The 24726-nt window shown below is 39.4% G+C and overlaps 1 protein-coding gene and 1 long non-coding RNA gene across 2 annotated transcripts in view; both read right to left on the bottom strand.

The window, feature by feature from the left end:
* Window positions 1–7916: 7916 nt before the first annotated feature.
* tbc1d13 (TBC1 domain family, member 13) lies at window positions 7917–23332 on the bottom strand. Its single transcript, XM_034896566.1, has 12 exons — window positions 22976–23332; window positions 18832–18905; window positions 18714–18754; window positions 17303–17364; window positions 16209–16308; window positions 14909–14991; window positions 14615–14774; window positions 13486–13696; window positions 12486–12649; window positions 10259–10419; window positions 8361–8418; window positions 7917–8245 (listed from the first exon to the last, which is right to left on the bottom strand). Exons 1-12 carry the CDS (start codon window positions 22996–22998, stop codon window positions 8180–8182), a joined length of 1203 nt encoding a protein of 400 aa, XP_034752457.1. The 5' UTR covers window positions 22999–23332; the 3' UTR covers window positions 7917–8179.
* A 1136-nt stretch (window positions 23333–24468) lies between these two features.
* Window positions 24469–24726, bottom strand: part of LOC117958949 — an 18986-nt gene continuing 18728 nt past the window's right edge. Inside the window, exon 3 of the long non-coding RNA XR_004659829.1 lies at window positions 24469–24601. This is a non-coding gene — a long non-coding RNA (uncharacterized LOC117958949). The remainder of the gene's footprint in view (window positions 24602–24726) is intronic.

The raw sequence follows: 24726 nt of genomic DNA on the forward strand, positions 1-24726 counted from the left end.
CCTAAGGCTAAGACAGGCATGGGGCCCTCCACAACCCTTGTTCTCCCCCTTTTCAGTCCTTATATATCTGAGAAAGACGTACTTGTAACTTTTTTTTCCAGTCTTTACTAGAGCGTACGTACGTAGAGAATACGTAGCTGTCCGCGTGAATGCCTTTTTGTTAAGTTGTCATTAAAATGGAAAACATAACGACGTGTACATTACGTCTCTGATTGTTTTTTGGAGTCTAGTCTGAGGAAACTTGTCCGTCGCGTTTGGAACGCGGCTTGCTGTTAAGGACATACGTTTTATTAAACACACCTTTTCATCTTCAGAGCCTGTTTAAGTAAACACGTCACGTAGAATAGTATTGGAACTGTCTTTTAAAAGTTGGAAAAAAAATGAAAGTATCAACTTGGATTTTAACTCGTAGGTTCCTATGTGAGAAAATATAAAAGTTACAGCGGCCTATAACGCAACGCGCCATAGCATCGCATCACGAGTTGGGCATGGCTTGATATCAACTCAAACATCACACAGCGTCTTTTAAAATAAATAGGCAGCCAGATCAGCTGGTCACCACACCACACTGCGTGCAAATAACTAACAAGTTGCTCTTGCTCAGAAATTATCTTTAGTTTGTTTGATTTCCACAAAATACACTCCTTGTATGTTTGTCAATTGTAAGAATGTTCAAATCAACCCGTCAAATAAAATGTCCATCTCTGACAAAACAAATAAGTCTCAGCTATCTCATACATCATATATTTAAAACAGGAGGCAGTTGGATCCAGTTGTAACCACTGTAGCCTTAAGCTACCAACATTAATATAAATGATATAGGCTATTTGTGTTAGTAGCTTCAACCTTGAGGTTATAGGCTACTTAACACCTAATTTGGTCACCACTCCTTATAGTTCTTAGCTTCAATTGACTGAAATGAACTACAAAAACACCTACGTCTTTAAAGTACGGCTGCCTGCGCTCCTATCCGATGACTGTAGATGCTTACTGTTCTGCATCTGTACTGTACTATTCATCATGCACACACGTGTAGCTTATGTGAAATCGTGTTTATTTATTATATGTTTTGTCAGAGATGGACATTTTATTTGACGGGTTGATTTGAACGTGTGGTGGAACGGAAGTTGGTGAAAAGCAACTGCGCCGCCTGCATCTCAGAACTGCGGCCGCCTTGTTCTCGTGAGATTTCCGTTGCCCACGTGTGCATGACGTCAGAGCAAGTCGGGATCAAGTCGGACACAAATCTAACCGGCATGCAACGGCGCCGATCGCCGGTGATCAATTCTGCGCAGACCTGGCTCATCTCGAACGAGCCAATTGACTCAGTCGTTTGATGTGAGGTGGTCATAAAACTCAGTCCCAACTGTCTTTTTGTTAGTCTTGACGTTCCAACAAAATCAAACGTGTTTGATATTATTGTTATTAACTTTTAAGTTACGCACCAACCTTTGTGGCAACTGGAGGCCAGCCAGTCGGCAGCAGCCGCTCTGAGACTTGCAGACATGGGACATGTCCAGCAGGGAGGGAGAGGCCTTGGGCTGACTACTAGGCTGCCAGCCTGGAATACAGCCACGTCACCAGAACAGAGGAAGTTGGTGGTGGGGGAAATTAGGGCTGCACAATGAATCAAATTTTAATCCCGACCACGATTTGGGTTTCCCACATTCAAATGTATGTAATCAAGCAATGGCGGACGGACGAGCCGATCCGTTCCGCATCCTGTGGAATTTGGGGGTTACTCACCGCGCAGCCCCGCCCCCTTTCACTCACACATGGCTCTCCAGCAACACGGAGAGACACAACAGAAACAGCGCCGGTCCACACTTCAGACATTTGTCCACAGTTTTAATTATTATTAACAGCCGTCAGCCGTCACTCTGTGAGTAGCATACACTTCAGTCCATCGCACTCCCTAGCTCTATTAATCAGTCCTATATTGTTGTTAAAAGCAAGTAAAGGAACTTTCTCAGAGATAATTCGCTATAAGACTTTGATCCATGAAATGTCAGGTCTCAGTTCAGGCACGCACATTTAAACAGTGGCACTTGCTATTTGCAGCTCAGTGAGGCAATTTTAAACCATTTTTTATATTTTTTAAATAATATTTTGATTTTCATTTACAGTATAATTGTGCTTTTAATAAAAAACTAATTTACCTACACCTTATTCTTGTTAAAAATAATTTACGTAATATAAATAAATGTCTATGGAGCTTAATAAAAAGGTGACTTGGAAATTGTGGCGTTAAAGGCGACGCAAGGTAAAATTTGGTTGGAGCTAAATTTTGTGCTAGTGCATCTAAATTAAAAACTTAGGTGCAGCAGTGCAACCAAGGCTAAAAGTTAGTCTGGTGCCCGGGCTCGTAGCTTAGCGGCAGACTGTTGGAATCCTCTACAGTGAAACACAGTCACACTGCAACCTTTTTTTTTAGCCTTGTTAATCCAGTTGCTACTGTGGCTAACGTTACATGCTATGTATTAGTGTTTCTAGCGTGACATGCAGCGATGTTTCTGTTGCCTCGAACATCTGTTTTGGAGCATCAGGGAGCAGTATCTATAGACATGTAAGTGGCACAGTAATGAGGCACCGAAATCCGCGTTGATATTTCGTCCGGTAGATAATGGAAATGTAGCACAAAATGGATGTGAAAGCAGTTATAAATAGCCTATGTGACAATAAAATTTGTTTTGGTTAAAATCAACAAGTAATCGTGATAATCAATCGTGATGGCAATATTGATCAAAATAACCGTGATTATCATTTTGGCCATAATCGTGCAACCCTAGAAGAAATACAAGCAGCAAGGTAGACCAAGGCAGTTTCCCTTGGTAAACAGGGACAGTGGACATGTTGCGGGGGTGGAGACAAGGAGGTTCAGCTAGAAGGGGTTGTGGAGCATGGAAACAAAGCGCATCAGCTTCATCATCAGGGCTACATACAATGTTCTTCTTACACCTAGCAATCTCCATCAGTGGTTGGGTGAAGATACAGGATCTAGCCTCTTCTCCAGGCCAGGTTCTCTCCCTTACTGACCGGGTGTTGAGTCAGCCTCACCCAGGGATGTTACACTTGGCGTTATAACCAAGTCCTTAAGATCCTCGCAGCCTCCCTGGAAAACAAATTAACTGCTTCCAACTACCTACCACCATCAGCACCCAATCCACTGCAGATCAACTTTGTCCGGGGGCAAAGGTAGCCAGGTGTTGGTCAGCGGCTCATTTTTCCTCCAGAGATTGCAATCACCACAATTAGGCCTGACATAATTATCTGGTCCCCCACTCTGAAGAAGGTCTTCAACATCAACTCACTGTAGCCTGGGAGGACTCAGTGGACTAGGCAGCTACGCTTTGCTGAGTTAGCTGCTGAAGTACAAGATTGCAGATGGAAAAAGGTCTGTCCTGTGGAGGTGGGGTGCAGGGGCAGTGTCTACCACCAGACTGCTTAGAGACCTGGGAATCAGAGGCCAGAGCCTGTGCCTGGCCGTCAAAGCGGTAGCTGAGGCAAGTAAGAGAACTCTCTTGCTGGTATCTGGATTGATTGGGTGATACACTGCTTGGACTTGATCAGCCCCGTTAGGGGCTTCCTCATCCAAGGATGTCTTAGTTCTAATGGCCCAAACATCCAATGAAGCCTGAGGTGTACTACCGACAATGTGTCCCTCACCCATCAAGGGAGGATTCCCACCCGAAAACTCCACTGCCAAGTTCAAGTACATACTTTTGGTACGCACTTGCGATTAGAGGATGTGTTACATCTCGTCCTGTTTCCTGAAAATGTGACATTATGACAGATTGTCTTTAGATGTGAGATGGTGTCAGACTTTAGTCTTTTCAAAGAGTTTTCAGTCTTCTAGAGTATGGTAGAAGTAGTAGTATGACTGAATGGAATGCAGTCATTAGCCATTACGATTACACCTGTGTTTGATAGTAAATGTGTATGTGTCCCAAGGTTTGACAAAAAGATGAGAAGCATGCACTATGCTTCGCTGTACTTATATTATTACATTATTTAATTCCTTATAAGCCATCCTGGAACAATATGGAGCTGAAACATTTCCTGAGGCTTTTTTTCAGATGAATTAAAACCACAGACAGGAATATTTCCTCTCAGGTTAATATTGCTGTTTAGTAACACCACTTAAAGTACAGCGTTTGATTCATACGATCATTCATTTTAATGCACTCTGCAAACATGTAAAAACATACAAGTCTTAACACTGGAGATATTACAAAAATGTGCTTACAAAATTGGAACCATGCAAATAACATAAGACAGAGTATAGTGAAAATCACTCTCCCAACAAACAGACACACACCAGGATAGAAATAAATACACATTAAAAAGAGAAGCATCTGTTGGCCATCAATTATAACAGTCCATCAAAAAATTATTCACCCAACACTTTTGCACATGATCAAAAAAAAAAACTTTCAAATGCAAAACGTCTTTTTGTTTTGGTCCCAGAATGCTTGGCTTCTTGCTCCTTCAAACTGAACAGAATATTTTGGACATTTTTAAGTGGTTTGATATAGACATCTAGCTAAAGTAAACATGAAAAATATTTAGACATCGCATTTCTTCCTCCAGCGATAGAAAGTAAGAGGAAAGGCGCAGGAAAATGTCCGAATTATGGTGGTATGGGTTTTTAGTCACTTCTTTTCATAATCATAGTCAAATCTGTTCAGTATTAGTTTTAGTCCTGGACTCACAGTTGAACCAGTCTATCCCCAAGCCTCTTATCCAAAATAATCATAATACAATTTAGAGGAATATACTTTTAGGTTGTAATGAAAGAAAAACAAATTTTGAGTAACTTAACACAATTAGAAGCATTGTATTGCCCCGTTCTGTTTGTTAAACGTAGAGCACAGAGCTTCCGCATACACAACCCTCAACAATATTAAAGAGAACAATTCAATAGTGTATTCTGATTACAAAGATCAAGTAAGATTTGATGCCATCTTCGGTAGCAGAAAAAAACAAGACAGGGAAAATTGTTTTTAATGCCCCATCCAATTTCTAAGGAGTGCCTAAAAAGGTCATTTTACAATGATACATTAGAGAAATACTTCGGTAGTCCTGGAAATTGTAATTGTTACGATTTTGGACATGTAAGTGAAGGCTCATATTTAAAATAATCCTGAACTTTGTACAAGATGAGAGTATACTGAGTGAGTTACATCTACCTCTTCAGCAACAATTTGGTTCCATCCTTGTTCATATATAAGATGGAGAAGCGTTTCATTACCAATCAACATGCCTACATGTGAGTACGCATTCAATGATTCAGTAAACCAAAGTATCATCGACGTATTTTAATCAGCTGTCTGAGATGACTTGTTGTCTGTTTCCCCATTGATTAAAGGGATACGGTTTTTAATCCAGCTCTGTGTCATGCGGGTGTGGGGAACTATGTGTGGCTTCCCTTAATGGCGTCAGTGCAGTCGAGATCCCCTTGATGACTTCGGCAGACCTGGGGCACTCAACAGCAACTGCCATGACACAGAGCTGGATTTTAATCAGTAAAGTATCTCCTTAACCTTATTAACATGTTCCAAGCTTGTGACTGGACATATGTTTGCAGATACACTTTTAAATTCAAATTATAATCTAGACTAAGCCATGAGCAGTCTGCCACATAGATCACATAGCATGTGAACAAAACAAGATGCAATAACACAAGGGATGGGAATCAAAACACTGTTAAACTGTGCTGGTGTTCCCACTGAACATTATAGCGCTTCACTAAAGGTTAACATGCACCATTAACCCTGGAGTAGTTAAACTATTAAGCTATCCCTGCTTCCAGTTTGAAACAGGAGTTTAAAACAACTGCAATTTTATTCAGTCATGCTACTTCGGTTTGCTTATCAATCCATTGTTAATCTTTTGCTATATAAGATAACAGATGAAAAAAGGGGAAAGAGTAGAGTGGGGGTGTCATCCTAATCCTAATTTTAAGAGGCTTTTTTCACGTTCGCTTCTGTCCTTTTCATGTTCTTTGTTCTGTCAAATGGTGCTGGCTAAACAGCAAAATGAAGAGCTGCAGAAAATCGATTGGTCAATTAGTTGTCAACTATTCTATTAGTTGCCAACTATTTGGATAATTGATCGATCGGTTCAAGTCATTTCTTATGCAAAACGAGTTTTAAAAAAAACTCCAGCTTCTTGAATGCAAATGTTTTCTAGTTTATTCCGTCCTCTTTGCCTATGAACTGAATATCTTTAGTATCTTGGGCTTTGGGAAAGACTGATTGACATTTTTTTCACAATTTTCTGACATTTCTAAATAAGCAATAAGAGAGTTGACCACATTTTTCTCCAACATTTTCTAGTCCCCATACACACATGCTGCTTCAGTCTGCTGCCGTGGGCTAAATTTCTGTTTATTTTTCTTACCGATACCCCATTTTCAGAGGCTAGCTTTTTGTAGATAAAATAACGTAATCAAATAAATACTATGGTATCAAATCTGAACATAGGTTAGCTTTAAATATACAAGCACATATGACATTTTAAAATCAATTTCTACTAGTGGGTCCTTTGAAGGTGTTAAGTATTTTATAACACACAACATTCTGTATGAAAAAAATAATGTTCAATGTGGTTGATAAGTGTTAATGCCTATGTTTGGGTCATTTCCATTTGCCAGTGGTCAAATATTTGACTCAACACACTGAATTAAATGGACTTTTTGTGTTTTTTGACGCAATTGTCGGACTCACAAATCTCAATTTATATGCCACTGACTAAAATGTATCCTTAGCATAGGGGATTGAAAACGGCCAGGCATAAACAGTTGGTATCGACTGTCTGGTCAGAATAGTAATCTGTTCTATTTCTTTTTTAATTCTTTTACCACATAATTCCAATGTAAATCAAAGCTTTAGGCACAATTCTTAGTCAGCTGCTTGTATTTAGACATATTTTGACATTTTAAAATGTTGGCATCTTTTGTTATAGTAAACATAGTTATGTTTCTAATATTATCTAAAAAGTACAATTGAAGTATCTGTACCAAAACTCAGTTGTGTATTTGGTACCCAGTCCAAAATTAATTGTTTGTCCACCAGCTAAATGGCAAGGGCATGTTTCCCAGCCACTCAATAGATTACCAGTGTTTTTTTATGCTGGGGAGAGAAGCAGATCAACCAGCCACATGCATATTTTACTAGGATTTGGCTAGAAGACAATGCTAATTTTAGACCCTGTTGGTACAACGTTGTATTTCATTAATATTTGCTACATTTCAAACAATAATGATCTTTATTACTGTAGGCTAGCCATGTGTTATATTGAATTTGTGTGTCCTCTATGGTCAATCACAATAAAATATATTCACCACTGCCTTGGTATAAAGTATTGTAATGAGGTACTATAGAGATACTTGTAACCCCAGGATGAAGAAAAAGCTCAGCGAATAATGTTCAGTGTGAAAAGAAACAATCTCTTCGGAAGTTTTGTTGAAATGGTACTTTGTTCTGTCAAAGTACTATGACTTTACAAAGAAATCCCATTACATTTCCACTGGGACAAAAGGCAGTTTGTTGAGACATATTGTTAATAATAAAATATTCAATAGGCCAGGCCCATCACTTGTGATTTATTTCATCCAAACAGAAAATATACCCAGAAATACTGTCTCCTGTTTTCACATGATTAAAAAAACTAACTTAAAGAACAAACACGCGCTTTTGCTTGACCCAATTAACATTTGTTCCATCTGAATCCTTGGCTCTGTTGTAAAACATTTCTGGTATGTTTTGATGATAAACTAAGATCTGTAGTGTAGGACTAACTTGGCTCCGTTTCCCTCAGATGTTCAGTGCAATCATCATTATCTGAACATAACAAGTCTCCATGGGAGAGATGGCTGTGAGAGGAGGAGGACCATGTACCAAGGTAGCTTTTTCCCCATTGTGCATCAAAAAGCAAGTGGCATCTTCTCTTCAAGAAATGAATAGTTTCAACATGTCCTCAAAAGGTTTCACAGCAGACCACCACTGAGCAATCGTCAGACATCGAGTAAAATGCAGTTTGCTGGGTTTTTCTGTCCAAGCTCTTCATCGATCAAGTCCTTCCACGGGACATGTTTGACGTGACAATGTTTTGTACTGTTTACACTCTCACCTACCACATCTGAGCCGAAAAGGCAGGAGGAAAAACAGTGAACAGGTTAGGAGTTGTCCTGCAGATCTTTGGCCTTGATCAGGATGGTGTGGACATCTGAGATAGGGTAATCCTGAAGAAACAAATATTTGGGAGTCAGTTCCAGTAAGAACATCGTCTCCACTGCGTGTCTACCTATGAAGTTTTGGGACTTTTAAGTTTCACGGTTTATTATAAAAAAGCCTTACCTGCAGTGATCTCATGTTGACTGTGAAGTCTCCTGCCAGTATGTTATCTCTGATGAGTCTGTGAACAGGAGAAGAAGACAGACTGATGATTTACATAAATAGTCAGAGGTATCCAGTGTGCGATTTCTTTCGAGAGTGGGATTTCCTCCCTTTCTGATCTATATACCACTGCCTCTGCTGAATTATTTTTGTATCCCCCTCAAAAGTATCCCATGCTACGTCACCAATGTACCGTTTATTATTTACCTAAAATAAAAATATCTGAAATTAAGTAAAGCGCTGGAACGTGAACACATAGTGCCATAGAACTTTAACATCCGGCTCCCAGCGGCCGTTGTCATAAATAAGTGTCTTGGCATGGCTGGCCGAGTGGCTCTAAATCCATGGGTGTCCTTCTTTACTTCTACTATGGAATATCTACAGAGTCGTCCTTAAATCGTTTTGTTTTGTACTTTGTACTAGGGCGGCTACGATTAGAGGACACTATGCATAGGCTATAACGTTTTGGAATACCGGCATAACGATATCATTAGCGTTAAGCAGATGTTGGCTATTTGATTTTGGCTGAAAAAGAAACTTTTTTTTTTGTGTCGCAGCCTTTCACAATGTGTTTGGTGCGCCAGTTGATATTTCGACAACGCAATAAAAAACAAAACAAACCCCCCCCCCCCCAAAAAAATAACACAATATCTTGTACAGACCGAACTTCTACTATAATTAAAGTTGAAGTGTTAACTTTGTGTTAGTACCCTGCCTTTATTTAGTCTTTGGCTCCATCTTACACCTGGCGCAGCATGGCGCAAAGTCCGATGCCAGTGTCTTGGCTACTTTAAAACCAACGCAGTTGTTAATTTACCGTCCATAACCCACGTCGTTTAAATAGGAAATGCACTTAAGCCCATCTGGTTTTACAGATAGATGCGTTCAGGGGAATTCTGGGCGTATTACTATCTTGAGGCAGCGGGAAGTGATTGCGCCATTCACCAACAAAAACCTTGTGTCAAGTCAAGGATGCATCATTTCATTGGTAATTTCACAGTGCATTTGTTAAATGCGTGTAGGCTTATGCATTATGCTTGTGTCGCACGCACGCACTCACGCACGCTTCATGCCGTGTGCTTAGATCGTTAAAACAGGGCCTGTGATCTTTTTTATTTTAGATTTCTTTATGTATATTCTCTTAGTGTCCGCACTAGGAGAGCATTTCTTGAATGTGTCTGAACAATCCTAGAATAGATCTCATCAGTTACTGCTCTGGTTCTGACTAAGAATTGTGCCTAAAGCTTTGATTTACATGGGAATTATGTGGTTAAGCCAACCAGCTACGTGATGAATAGTGAGCATGAAACATTTAGTTTGGGGCAAAAAAACCTTTTTGAAAATAGCAAAAAGAGAATGGTACAAAACCGTGTACAGAAACTATCATAGACTATCATAGGCAGAAGCTTGCTCTAGCCATTCGTGGTTTTGGTAAACATTTCTATGGTAACAGGGGGTTGGACCAATCAGAGACGCTGCTGTTACGCTTAGGATTGCAGGTACTGTAGTTTTTCTCCATACGATCACAGATAAAACGTGTTTTTCTTAAAACAAGGTCGATTTCATACAGACTTCTAGCTTGTACAGGAGCAGAAACTTCCGTTTCCAAGTAGCTCGTGGTCAGGTTTAGACATTATGGCAGATAATCTAAATCCTCATGGAGAAAAATAATGGGATCTTAATCTACGGAATAAGCGGACACAAAAATAAACAATTCATTAATTCTATGTTATTGAAAGGGGGATTTAACTCACGTTTTGTTGTGCGTGATCAAAAACCATTCCCCCTTTTTTCACAGAACGCCCCTTGGAGGTTATCAATGCTAAAGGAGTACAGGGAGGATAATGTGAAAAGCTCACATGAGCATGGCGCAGCAGACCAGGATGAGGAAGTGGAATCTGTCCTGGTCAGAAAACAAGGTGTCCCAGATGCGGATGACGTCTGGCAGGAGGAACTCCTGAGATAGCAACAATGTAAGCCAGCGGAATGTGAAATACTGCGGTTTGATGTTCTGCTCTTCCTGTAAGGACAGAAAAATGAGGGGAAAACAGAGGACAGCGTCATATCATTGTTCTTTTAAATATAGACTTGGAAAGAAAGGGCTATAGCTATATGTTATAGATTTGTTAGATTGGAACGTAAACTTTGAACTCTAATAGATTTAAAAAGTTATTAGTTGAACTACGAAGTCTTTTCTAAAGGAAAAATAAATAATTCACCCCACTTTGATAATCACTGCTTAAACAGGTAACCCTAACCCTAATCGTCCATCTATAAGTCAGTAACAGTGAAAATGCATCGACAAATAAGAATTCTAAAATAAATTAAATTAGCAATAAAATAAGTGTGATGAGTCATTTAGCAACTGTTTTGATGATAAATCATGTAAGCCATGTATCAAGCAGAAAGGCTACACCTTCTCTGGTCCCAGCTTCTCCTGTATGACGATTGGCTGCTTTACTTTGTCTTGTGTGATGGCCAAGTCGATATTTTGGGGTTTGGTACAGTTGGTTGGACAAACCGAGCAATTTTAAAGACGTGATCACATTAGGCTCTGTGAACTTGTGATGGGCCTTTTTCTAGGGCTGCAACAAGCGGTTATTTTAATTGTCGATTATTTTATTGATTAAAAGATTAGTTGTTTGGTCTACAAAAATGTAAAGATCAAACGCTTTCAAAAAGTAGAGATGCACCGATTACAATTTTTTGGCAAATTTGGATTTTTTAATTGAGTTTGACCTGCCGATGCTGATTTTAGCAGATTAGAATTAAATATTTTCTAACCAATTCCTTGTTATGGAAGAACCATTTAAACAAAAATGTAAATGTGCTGTATTTAGATAGCGCTTTTCTAGTCTTAACGACTACTCTACTTTTAAACCATACAGGAAACATTCACCATTCACACACTGTGGCCGAGGCTGCCGTACAAGGTGCCACCTGCTCCTCAGATATACACTCACACACATTCACACTCCAATGCGCAGCATCGAGGGCAGGGGGTTTAGTGTCTTGCCCAAAGACACTTCGACATGGGACTCCAGGGTCAGGGATTGAACCACCAACCTTCCGATTGGCAGGCAACCGCTCTACCACTGAGCCAAATATTTATCAAAGTAAACTTCTGTATAAATACAGGTAATGGCAACAAAATATAAATAAAATAAAATATAGCGAGTATAATATTATTATGTTTACACACACACACACACACACACACACACACACACACACGTTTGAACGTCAACATTGATTCTACCTGAAAACAGCGCGTAGTTCCTTTTTTTGGCAAGTTTGCTTTATTTGTCATTGTGCATTAATATGAACTGTGCCATTGCAGTCAACAGCCTTATCTGCTAACGTTAACCAACGGTACCCTAGGTGTGTAACCTGAAACCGATGATTAACGTCACCGCTCATTTTACACACAGTTTAGCAACAAAACTAAATGCTGAAGGAAGCTTACTACGTTCCAATGCTGGTTTTGAGCAGTATGCATCCCCAATGACCTGGAAAAATTTTTTTAACAGTAACTTTAATACAGCGTGTCGGAGGGATCCAGCGTCTTGATCTTTTTTATTTTTATTTTTTTAAATAAAGCGTCTCCTACAGTAGTCAGCGGGGCTTCAGAGGCACTCGCTAAAGTTAGCTTTTTGTCTTATCTGGGGTCTGATAAACAGTAAATTCATCGAGAGAGACAGAGAAAGACAGAGAGAGAGGCTGAATGTTTGCCCGAGATCAGTAGACAGCTGTCTAAGACTTTATGACATTTCATAAACAGCTGATTGAGTGGCAGTGTGCCGTTGCTACATACATATAGCGGAAACCGTGCATGTTGCGCTGATGTTGCGCAATGTAAATCATGCATCGCCCGAGTCACTTGACTGGCATAAAAACGGATAGGTCGCCAGTCATGGCCGATGACGTGAAAATGAGCCAATTCCTGGCCACCGGTGCATCTCTAGAAAAAGTGTTTTCCAAAACACAAGAAGATGTCCTGAAAGGTCTTGTGTAATCCACATCTCAAAGATATGCAGCTTACTGTCAGACAAGGAGAAAAAAGTGAGAATGCGGCTTTGCCCATACCAGCTTTAAATAGAGCTCCAGGTCTTTGTCTTTGAGCATTGAGTACACGCTCTCCATCTTGTACGTGATGCCGCACTGAGAGTCATCCAGGCTCTTGATGAAGTTGTCTCTGTTCTCAGACATCAGGTTGGTGAAACAGAAGAATGTATCCGCTTCAGCGTGCTCTGAACAATGAAGAAGACCGCAAATAAAAAATACAATGTTGTACACTAGGGCTGGGCGACATCAAGAAAATCAAATACCACGATATTTTTTAGACCAATACCTCGATGTCGATACCACAACGATGCTGTAGTGGTGACTATTGGTGCTTTCACAAAATATTTACAAAATTAGATTTTTGAGAAATAATCATCAGTTGCGTGGATATATTGACTAAGTGGGTAAAAGCAAATAATAGAACAGCTACAACAGTCTGGTAAGTTCCGAAAGTGACATCACGTTACTGTAATGCAGCCTTTAAAACCAGGAAAAGACAACATTTATGACATTTTACAATATCCAAAATTTAAGATGATATCTAGTCTCATATCACAATATCGGTATATTGCCTAGCTTTTACGCCAGATTGTAACTATTTTGACACTTAAGTTGTCTGTAGTGCAGCAGTGTGGCCAAATGCTCTATCTGAATAGTGTTTCACCGCATGTATATTTTTCACATATCATATGATGAAAACAGATCACGGGTCACTGCAGTCAAATACACATTCGAGGAGGGCAAATTGTGGGCAGAAACGTTAGCTGTGTTCAAAACCGCTCCTTCATTCACGCACTCACTGTTCCCTATATAGTGTTTATTAAATAATGAACTATGTAGGTGGTCCAAACCAGATTTTGAACACACACTGAAAACACATCAATAGAAATACTTCTAATACGTCTGTTGTGTGCCTTATTTGGAGCGTTAAGCTGTTGTGCGGACTTCACCTTCTTCTAATGTTTATTCCCAACACGTATAAAACCCTAATGTTAATATATTCACTTCAAATGTTACCAACCTTTCCATTGGTTGTTTGGGTCCGTAGCAAAGGTGTAGTAAATTGGCCCAACAATCTCATTCATACCCTGTACGTAGGCAATCCCAGGGTTGAGTTTGGCATAGATGAAGAGGATTCGCTCCACCACCTCCCAGTGTGCTTCGCTCCCATTGGGCAGCACTTCGTACTCATTAGATGGATACAAGTTAAATGCCTTTCCAGGGGAGCTGACCTGGGAGAGTAGATTCAGTTTATAAAAAAGTGCCATTGTTCATATACAGTGTTTGTTTTAAACAAAGAAATGTATCTTGAGAAAAAAAAAAAGAGATGTCAAAGTAAAAGAGTAAGAGGCAAGTGATAATCACTGTCCAGAGGTCCAAGTAGCAGTAACCAGGTAATTAACATTCTAAGGCGATCAAGTTAAAGCAATCCTTGCGAAAAATAAAAGCCTCAAAATCATTTTGATGTTACTCTGACTTGTAATAAGGAGAATGGCAGCTCAGTCCCTAGGGAGCTTGGCTTGGGAAACAGAGGGTTGCCAGTTCGAGCCCCGGTACGGACCAAGTACTGAGGTTGGACTGGTAGCTGGAGAGGTGCAAGTTCGCTGCCAAGATGCCCTTGAGCAAGGCACCAAAACCCTAACCACTCAGACATCTCTTTCATATACTGATATGGTATAATATCAGGTATAAGGTCCTGTTTGTGCGTAAGGTCCTGTGTGTGGTGTGTGTATTTCAGGCCAGTGTCTTAAATGTAACAGAGTGTTAAATGCCATTTTATTTAAAACGGTATCTCTTCTCCTCCCTTGTTGGTAAAGTAAGGCTAACTGTAGCAGCCCTGAACTAGTTAGCCAAGCTGCCAGGGGTGGAAGCTCGAAGTGTGTTTACACAGCTAGCACAGGAGTTTTGGAGGAGATTTTGGTTCTCAGTAAAGTTAGCAAGAAGTGATGTAATCTAACGTTTTACATGGAGCGAGCACCCTGCTAGACTCTTTTAAAAAAAAAGCCTTTTAATTGCTACAAAGCTTTTAAAGGAAATAACCAGAGTGACAGGCTAACCAGCTATAAAAGGGACATCATGAAAACTGATCATAAAAGGGATATCATGCAGATAGATGCACATAATATGCACACAGACACACAGACTCTTACATTGGTGACTCCACTGCGGTTGCGGTTTACAGTTTGTGCTTTCAGGGTGGTTTGTTCGACTCGTCGACGCAGCGTCTCATAATCATTCTGAGGGTCCAAGATAAGCTGGCAAGGGTAATCTGTAGGACGCTGGAAGAACGCCATGTCTGGATACAGCCGCCTGCAAACATACAAACAAAGCTAACGTGTCATTTTTAAACACAATGACAGGCTGTGGTCTTTTTATTTTTATATACATTCACATACTATCAAGTACAAACTAATAGATCTAGAATAGTACTTCCAAAGTCATACCTTACATCCTTGTCAATTTGTAGTAGAATTTCATTATCTTTGAAATAGTTATTCCACCTACTGTCCGGGTTTGGATTTAGAGGCTGAAAATAAATCAAATGAAATAGAAAAAATTACTACCCCCAGTTAGAAGACTTCTTACACTATTGGTGTATAGTAATGATGTCCTGCCTGTGTTTAAAAACATACTGGAAAGGTCCACAAGTGTGTGTGTGTGTGTGCGTGTGTGTGTGTGTGTGTGTGTGTGTGTGTAGAGAATTTTGCGTCATTGGGAAACAATTTCAATACAAAGTGTGCAAAAAGTGAAGGTGTCTAAAAGGTTTTTGAAACCCTTATTACTTACAGTTTACAGCCATGTTTTTCAGGAGAGCTTTGTGTTTTTTTCCTATTTGGCCTGACATTTGCCTGGTCAGTGTGACAGCGTGGGCCTGAAAGCGTGTGTCTCATGCCAAAACCCTAAATCTAAACAATACTGAAGCACACAGCTGGTCTAGAAGCCGCTGCTGAACAGATGATCCAAATATACATAATAACGGCATTTTATTGTAACTCATGCATTTAGTCCAACCGAAAGTGGACACAGAAAGTGGAAACTCACATAGGTTTCTACAACACTGGGTGTCTGCATATGCGGACATGTTAACACATGCAGACTGCATGCACAGTGTCACAATCGCCTTGGGCGGTGCTAAGCTCCGGGCGCAGCGACGGTGGCTCTGCAAAATAGACTCGGGAAGGATCTTATTTTGGTGGAACATGTGAACCATCGCTGCGTATTGTTCACACAATACATTAATATGAGCTAAGGCTGCACACTTTCATGCAGTTTCACCCAAATTGCAATGTGTGTGTAAAACTTCAAATCGTATCCTACAGACTAAAGAAAACATCTTTGACGGTGACGATGATTAGTCATAGTGAGAGAAACAAAGTGTCTACTCTGTGCTTTCTGACTATGGTGGAAAATAAGTAGCAATTAAATCTCTCCGTCATTTCATGTGGTTTATGGAGAAGGAGAACCAGGTAATGTCGGGGAAATGCGATGTGTAGTTACATTTTTTAGACGTGCACGTCAGGCTACAGCTTAGGGCACATCTCCATGTACTTACGTATGTAGCCACGACCTAGATTTTACGCTTAAGGATAAATCACGCTTTAGAGTGCGTTTTTAAGGCTTTTCTAATAAGCATACTACTGCCAGCCATTAGGATGAAAGTCACTGAGATGCACTCTACTTCAAAATGCATGTAGCTTCATTGAATCAGGCTGCACTTAAAACAACAAGGTAGGCTTGACTCACATGGTCCTCCATAGTCACATCTTCTCTGAAAAGGCCCAAGTTGGCTTTGGCAATACCAGGCTGGATGATCATTTCTTTTAGGAACTGGGAGTACACCTCCCTATGAGAGACATGGAACAAAATGGCGAAAAAATTGTAAAAACTTCAAAATGTAATACAAACGTTATTTTAAAGTATCCCCTAAATTAGTTGAATAGTTAGTTAAGTATTTTGATATTCCAGCACAATTGAAATTTTAAAAAAAACGGTGATTTATACAGACTTCAAACATGTGACTTGCACATGTACAAATGAGATTATATACATCAGACGGTCAGTCGGTCCCAAAAATTGCAAAAAGTTTGAATGTGTCCCCAAGAGCAGTCGCAAAAACCATCAAGCACTACAACGAAGCTGGTTCATACACACACACAAATGATTTTAACTTTTGGACGAGTAATGAGAAGTGAATTATCTGTATGTGTGAAAACCGCTTTATCTTACAAATCTGTTTCGTTGTTGTTGAATACATAATTATACAATAATAATATAATCTAGTCATTCTTTCAGAAAAAATACAACGGTAGGGAAAAAAAACTATTTTCATTTCAACAAAATTGGCATGAACAATCATAATGGTATGCATGTTGCCATGCGTATTTGTGTGTGCTTGCCTGTGTATATGACTCAAAACAAAATCAAGTAAAAACTTGTTTTAAACAATTTCTTTGTTAATCGTAAATCGGATTTCGGCCGTATTGCCCAGCCCTACTTCAAATGGAATATTTTGGGGTTTGGGTTTTTGGTCTGACGTAACGATACACGTAAAGATGTCATCTGGGGCTTCTGGGACATTGTGATGTCAATTTTCTGACATTTTATAGACTGAACAAACACTCTGTAAATTGAAAAGATAAATCAAAAGAATAATTGATAATGAAAGTAATAATTAATTGCTGCCAAAATCTCTTCAGAATCTGAAAAACAATGGTGAAAACAGAATTGGGACTTCTGCTGGGTCTGACATAAACAGGGAAAATGGAGGAAACAATAGTGAAGGTTGTTTGTTCAAGTGAGAGACAACATCTCTCTATCAATCTACATGTTCTCCTTACCTCTGCTTTTTGAGGAAAGACTCCCATAACGTCTGGTCGAGGGGCAGATAATTAAGAAGGATCTAAAAAGGGATTGAGAATATAACAAAAATAACATGACTCAGGATTGCAGATCAATAGCTTTCAGCCCATATGGTCAATTGTGCAATAATCTGATCAGTCCCACCTCACAGTCTTATGGAAATCTTGAAATGCCACATCTTATTTATAACCCAGACCTTTTAGTAATTTCTATATTTTGCCAAGAGACTTTTTGTTGAATAAAGTTGCAAATTACAACTATGCCTAAATCTTTCCATAATCATCTTCAACCCTGCTGGACCCACCAGCAAGGCCATCATTACCAACTCATGTGACCTGGTGTTCAAAACTAAATAAAAAAAAAATTGACAAAGTTCACAGGTCTGAAAAGTGCCCTAAACCCGCGTTTTATCTAATTTACAGCAGCGGCTAGAAGTCTATGAGAAAATTAACCTAATTCAGTAAACATTTTCATAATAAGCGTATGGCCTCAGTCGCTAGTTTCAAGTCTTCTTTAATACAGCACAATGTACAGTACATTTGTAAATTATGGTCCCATGTGTGTCACTCCGCTGACCCGCCATTTGACCCATGGTGGACCCATTCATAATGAGTCAGCCCTCACTCTGAGAGTACCATATACATCCATTTCACTCACTCTCTCTCCCTAGCTCTTTTAACAATAGTTGTGAATATAGTGAGTTAAAATGTGGCCTGAGATGCACATTGCAAGTTATGTATCTAGAATTGTGGGATATCTGTAACGGTGAAGCCGAACGGACTCACACAGATTTTTACAACTATAAATCTTAGTAGAAACACTGCATTTGTGTGCTAAGAGGGAAAGATAATGTTAGTATTGTCCACAGGACCTTAAAAATAAACATGCTTGAGTATTGTAGATTTTGTATTATTTTTCACATGCCGTTGCACAATTAAAAAAACAATGTGGCTGGTAAAAACGTTGAGTGGCTGGTAGATTTTGGAATCCACCAGCAGGTGGACAAAAAGGTTCATTTCCATCCTTACATACAACCATACAGTATAAAGTGAAAGGGGGTCGTTGATGCCAATTGGTCTTGTCAGATATCCATGCATTTTAGCATATGGATTTTTAGAATGACATAATTAATTATAAAAAAAAAAAAAAAAAAGAAAAGATTCACCATCAGTTTAGTAGGTGTCAATGGGGCCCCTGGTATTTTGGGGCCCAAGTAAATTGCCTATTTTTGCCTAAAGGCAAAGTCCGTCTTTGACTGTGCAAATGACAATAAAACTTTGAAATTTAACTATACAGTAGAAGTTTGGAGGTGTTTATTACGCTAATGATTAGGTATAATATGCCATGCACAAAAGATTACTAAAACAGCACAGATGCAGGGCAACTTACTTTCCAGCAAAGCGCTCGTATGCCTCCTTCAAATGGGATTCCTGAATAAAGAAAAGGATGGTCAACTAATGAACAATAAAATATATTACACAAAAAAACATCAAGGTGTTAAAATTACCATTGAAGCACAGCTCCCTCAGTGTCTTCAAGTTAATGCTTTCTTCACTCAAGGTTTCTTTGAATTCCTGTATCCTGAAATAAGAAAAACAAGAGTTTAGGATCAAAATATTTTCTGAATTACTGCTCAGTGAAAAAATACCTCCTTTACTATTATGAACATAATGGTAAGTCAACGGTTAACACATGGGTTGTGAAATGAAAAGATGCTTTCTGTGTCATGATGTCCTAAATCTTTAGTTACGGGTTCGTTTAAAAACACAGTTTGACATTTTGGGGAAATATACTTGTTCATTTTCTCGCAGAGGATTAGATGAAAGGATCAATACCTCTCATGTCTGTGTGATAAGTCACTGGACGACCCGATCTTCCATACATAGTCACACGGAGAAATACAGAGAGCGTTGTGTGGAGCTGATATTCTTTATTAGCTTTCTATCAACTCCGTTGGCAACGGCTTAGATTTAACGGCAGTCATTAATATCAAAAAGTTACGCTCTAACTTTTTAAGAAATCATTTTTGTATTCTAAGCACATCAAATTTAAAAAGCATTATTAGTTATAGTTTTATTATCATTACTGCTAGTATTGCTATTATTATTATTATTATTATTATTATTATTATTATGGTGGCTGTGTATCTGTATCTCTCAAATCCAAAAGGGGCTTTATTTGCATGAAAGTTTAAAAAACTATGTTGCCAAAGCATCAAAACACAATTGTCTCAATATTCCAACATAACACAACAGTAATATAAACATGAACAAAATATAATTAACTTGTATTAATGATTTATACAGTATTGTGTGTGTGTGTGTGTGTGTGTGTGTGTGAGAGAGAGAGTGTGTGTATATGAGAGAACTCACACACCACCTCAACTACACCCGGTCTACTTCGCTCAAAACTCTGGCCCCCTCAAAACGAAAACTGTCACTTTTAACACCCAATCGCTCTGGTACACACCTGCACTCCTGTTAATGAAACAAACCGGCCGCCGACTTAAACTTCAGACAAAGAAATCATCTCTCACAGTCCACCGTGAAGCCTATAAACTCCACCTCACTGTTTTCAGACAGTGACCAGTGCTAGTTAGTGTCTGTTAGCTCACAGGGTTCTAGTGTGCTAGTTAGTGTCTGTTATGCTCAAAGGGCTCTAGGTTGCTAGTTAGCGTACGTTAGCTCACAGGGCTCTAGGGTGCGACTAACATTTTTCCCAGGTTGCACCGCTGCACCTAATGTCCTCGCATCCGCTGCCTCTCCAAATGAAGCAATGTTGTTTATATTGATGTTAGGGCTGCACGATTATGGCAAAAATGACAAGCACGATTATTTTGATCAATATTGTGATCACGATTATTTGTTGATTTTAACCAAAACAAATTTTATTGTTTCATAGGCTGTTTATAACTGCTTTCACATCTATATCATATTACAATCTTATGTTGAAGTTGTATGTTGTATAGACATACAGCTTCAACACATGTAAATGAAAATTATCTGAAATAAATAGCGTAGGATACATACACACACACACACACATATATATATATATTTTTTTTTTATGTATCTCTGAGAAAGCTCCTTCACTTGTTTTCAACAATAACTGATTAAAAGAGATAGGGAGAGAGGGGAAGTGCTACTCACAGAGAGATGGCTGACTTATTATGAACGGGTCCAGCATGGGTCGAATGGCAGATACACACGTGGTGTGTATGAAATGTCTGGATCGTCACTGCGCTGCCTTTTTATGAACTATGATATTCTGGCCATGGGTCATGTCTCCCGCCCAGGTCCAACAGGCTCCGTCTCACACACTGTTCCTCTACCAACTGAAGGTGGTTGCATTCAATAACTTCTTCTGTGTTCTTCGCCATTGCGGCTGCGATAGCAGAGTTACCAACGGAAACACTGGTACAAATACAGGTTTGCTTCTCATGCTTAAGAATATACAGCTGTGTTATTAATAATTAAAACTGTAGACAAATGTCAGAAGTGTGGACCGGCGCTGTGTGGCGGGGCTGCACGGAGAGTAAGAGGAGAGAGAGTAGAGGAGAGATCCAACACAGGCACGGCTTTACATAAGAAATGGGTCACGTAACGCAAAACGGATGCACCGTTGCAATGTTATTTGCACTGGTGCATCCTAGAGGAAAAATGTTACTCGCGTCCTAGAACCCTGTGAGCTAAGGGATACTAACTAGCACTGCCACCGACTAGCACTGTTCACTGCTGTTGTCTGAATAACAACACAGACGGGACAAAATGTTGCATTTACTGGTAAACTGGTAAACCTTGAGACCGACATTTAAACGACTGCTATCTGTTGAATTTTCCTCCCGTTACTCTGTCCACTATGACTGTCTACGTCTAGAAACAAAGCTGTGCAATGCAGGAAACAACTCTAACTGGCTCATGAACAGACAGTGGTTTACGGAGTGGTTGATGCACTATGCAAAAACAAACGGAGCGTTCTATGAAATGACGCATTTATATATAAAAAAAAAAAATAATAATAATAATAATAATTTAAAAAATGTGCTTGATCATGCATAATTGATTGTGGGAAGTCAAAATCGTGATCAAAATTAAATTAATTGTGCAGCCCTAATTGATTTAATTTTGCGTTTGGATCTCTTGTCTTACTCTCCGAGCAGCCCTGCCCCCATTCACTCACACACGGCTCCCGGCGACATGGAAAGACAGCGGCCGCTGGTCCACACTTCTGACATTTGTCCACAGTTTAAAATGTTATTAACAAAGCTGTAAATTGTTAAGCATGACAGGCAAACCTGTATCTGTACCAGCGCTGCTATTGCGACCGTCACGATGAAAAACACAGAAGAAGTTATTGAATGCAACTTCAACTTCAGTTGGTAGAGTAATAGCGTGTGAGACTGAGCTGCTGGACCTGGGCGAGAGATGTGACCCATAGCCAGAATATTACAGTTCATAAAAATGCAGTGCATTGAGGATACAGACATTTCACACACACCACGTGTGTAACTCTACTGACCCCCATTTGACCGGTGCTGTACCCATTCACCATCTTGCGTGCTGGACTCTGGATAATGAGTCTGCTGTCACTCTGTGAGTAGCATATATGTCCATCCCACTACCCCGTCTCTCCCTAGCTCTTTTAATCAGTTATTGTTGAAAACAAGTGAAGGAGCCTTTTCAGAGATTTTTTAAAAATATATATATAGCTACCCTAGGCTATTTATTTCAGATAATGTGTTGAGCTGTGTGTATAGTATGTACAACATACAACAGATATATGTAATAAATCTGAGTCCCTCATGGCCCCCTCCCTCTTCATCTCTGCCTGAATCTTGTTCTGTTTTGTTTTCTACCTTGCCCTGTAAAGGAACTTGGAGTCCCTTTCAATTCAATTTATTATTATTATTATTATTATTATTATTATTATTATTACTACCAAGTATTTAACTATTTTTAAGGATCATATGCTAAAAATTATTTCTTTTGGGTGGCACTTGATCAATAAATGAGGTTGTCCGTAAACCCTCTTTAAAGTATACTGTTTGACGTCTGTGGGGCCTTGCTAACTGCTACAGTCTATAGAAATTGTCCTATTAAGAAACAGAACTAAATTCATTCGATCCTAGACCAATGCGTTATAACAAGGAGGCATGGTATGGCTAATTTGCCATTAGCTTATTCAACGTCAGGACGACAATTTAACTCGAAATAATTCACATGTTTTCACCTTCGACCTTACGCTGTCAGCAAATATAGCGTTAACTAGCTGGATGATAGGTAATTGTTAGCCAATTGGGTTAAAGGAAATATGGTGTCAGCTGATGTGCTAACAGGGAGCTAGCATAACGTTAGCCCCTTAAAAATAAAGTGGCGGTGTTAGCTAGTTAACTTGTAAAGGCTTGCTGTTTTTGACATTAAACGTAAAGTCATACAATGAAAGAACTGAATGTTTTTGCATTAAAGCCTAAACTTCGCGTATGTTGGATTAGTTGAGCTGCTGTTGCTGCTAGCTTAACGCTGAAGTTAATACCAATATGCGGTTAGGGTGCTAGCTGCTAAAATAAATAATGTAGCTAACATTAGCACTGATTTTTGACTGTCCGCGTGACCTGCATCCCATGCAATAACAAAGATGTAAATGTGTCCCACCTGTTTCTGTACGCAGTAGTCATATCTGGGCAGGCGGCGGTGTAGCTATTCCTTTAACTGTTACCAAAAAGGAATGAATTATTTGCCAGAGGGAAGTCCTCCTATCACTTCCGTCTTCACAACAACACAGTGGGCAGGCACCGCTTTTTGGATCCAGAATCAACTAGCAAGCGTGCCAGTGATGGGTTCGTGTTAGGATTCTTCCTTTACCAAAACACCTTGTTCCTAATTCCCACACGCAGATACAATTCATTAACGTAGGTTTTACTTCAAGTCTTTATTGTATGAAGGGTTTTCTAAACATACCGTAAGATTCTTCATTTTACTATATGTACACAGACAAAATCCAACTGTAGGTGCGTTAATTGCCACAGCTACGACACCGCTGCTTATTGCATTGCCTGCTTCTGTGTGTTGTCTGTAGAAAGCAATAACCTACTCAATGTTCCTGCAGTTAGTTACAAGAGGCTGCATTTTCAGGAAAGTTACCTCCTGACAGCAACCTCTAGAGGGCATAAAGGCTTTGAGTATTGAAATAAGCAGATTATGCAAGGAAATACAGCATAAATGTAAGAAGAAAAGCCGAAGGAAGGAATACCAGTAAAGTACTCTGGATGTATGCACTGGTTGCCTCTGAGGCTTTGCATTCTTAGTTGATCGGTCTTAATTTAGTTTTTAAAAGTGGAGAGAAACTACAAATTAAATTTTTCTGCACTGTAGATACACAATCCCATTGATTCTCATTGGCATATTATGTTAATTTAAAACTATATTTTATACTTGTATTTTGACCAATGTTCTAACCCCTCTTAAACCATGAAGAAGGTGTTGACTGCTGGTCGTAGAGTAAATTGATCTTTCATGGCTTGGTAATACACGACTGCCAATAAATAACTTTAAATGTTAAACCAAATCAATACATGTACGATATTTGTAACAACAAACTACAGTTGTGGACAAAATTCTGGGCCCTGTAGAAAGGCATTTTCTCTGGGCCCCTCTGCACATGAGGGCCCTGGATAAAGGTTAACAAAAATGTATGAGATGAATCCCCTTTTCCCCAAAAATTAATCTGGATCAAATTGATCCAGATTTGGAAATCCAATGTTTTGCTATCCAAGATCACCTAATGCTTCTTATGTTTATGCCAGTTTTTTAAACAAGCATTGGATTGGAACACTGTGTTCCAAAAACAATATTTCAGGATAACCAAATCCTGTTTACCAGAGCCTTAAAGCTATAATATGTAACATTTCTGCATTTAAATGTCTAAAAACGAACCTACCTATGTTCTATATTATCATGAGTTGTGTTCAGGGTTCAGGTGGCTTTATTGGTACCCGTTGGTAAACTAGGTTTACAGTCTAAAAGGCAGGACATCCTTAAAACTTTGTAGACCACAACATAACATGGAACACACCAAACATGTAACATGTAATAGAGACAGTAAAACATGAATAAAAAGAACAGAAAACAGTACATGACCACATTCTACAGTTTGTTTAATACAGTGATTGCCGCTGGGACAAAACAGTTTTTGAATCTTGACGTTCTGCAACCGGGGACTTGAGCCTCCGTCCAGAAGGGAGATACTGGAATTCCCTATTCAAAGGGTGTAGACTATCTCTATCCACTGTAGTTGTTTAGCATACAGGGATGGGGGGTGCAGCTTTTGGCGTTTTTCCACTGCTGGTAACAGCTCGCCTCGGCCCGCCTCGGCTCGCCTCGGCCCATTATACTTCCGTTTTCCA

This window comes from Etheostoma cragini, chromosome 16, assembly GCF_013103735.1.
Source record: "Etheostoma cragini isolate CJK2018 chromosome 16, CSU_Ecrag_1.0, whole genome shotgun sequence".
Taxonomy (NCBI): Eukaryota; Metazoa; Chordata; class Actinopteri; order Perciformes; family Percidae; genus Etheostoma; species Etheostoma cragini.

Bases quoted from the DNA above. Each gene is read 5' to 3' on its own strand.
- tbc1d13 (XM_034896566.1), bottom strand. From the start codon at position 22,998: ATGACTACTGCGTACAGAAACAG. The intron at 18,755-18,831 runs GTAATTTTAACA...TTCTTTATTCAG, and splicing joins GAGGGAGCTGTGCTTCAATG to GAATCCCATTTGAAGGAGGC. The intron at 10,420-12,485 runs GTATGGGCAAAG...CTGTCCTTACAG, and splicing joins TGGAGCTCTATTTAAAGCTG to GAAGAGCAGAACATCAAACC.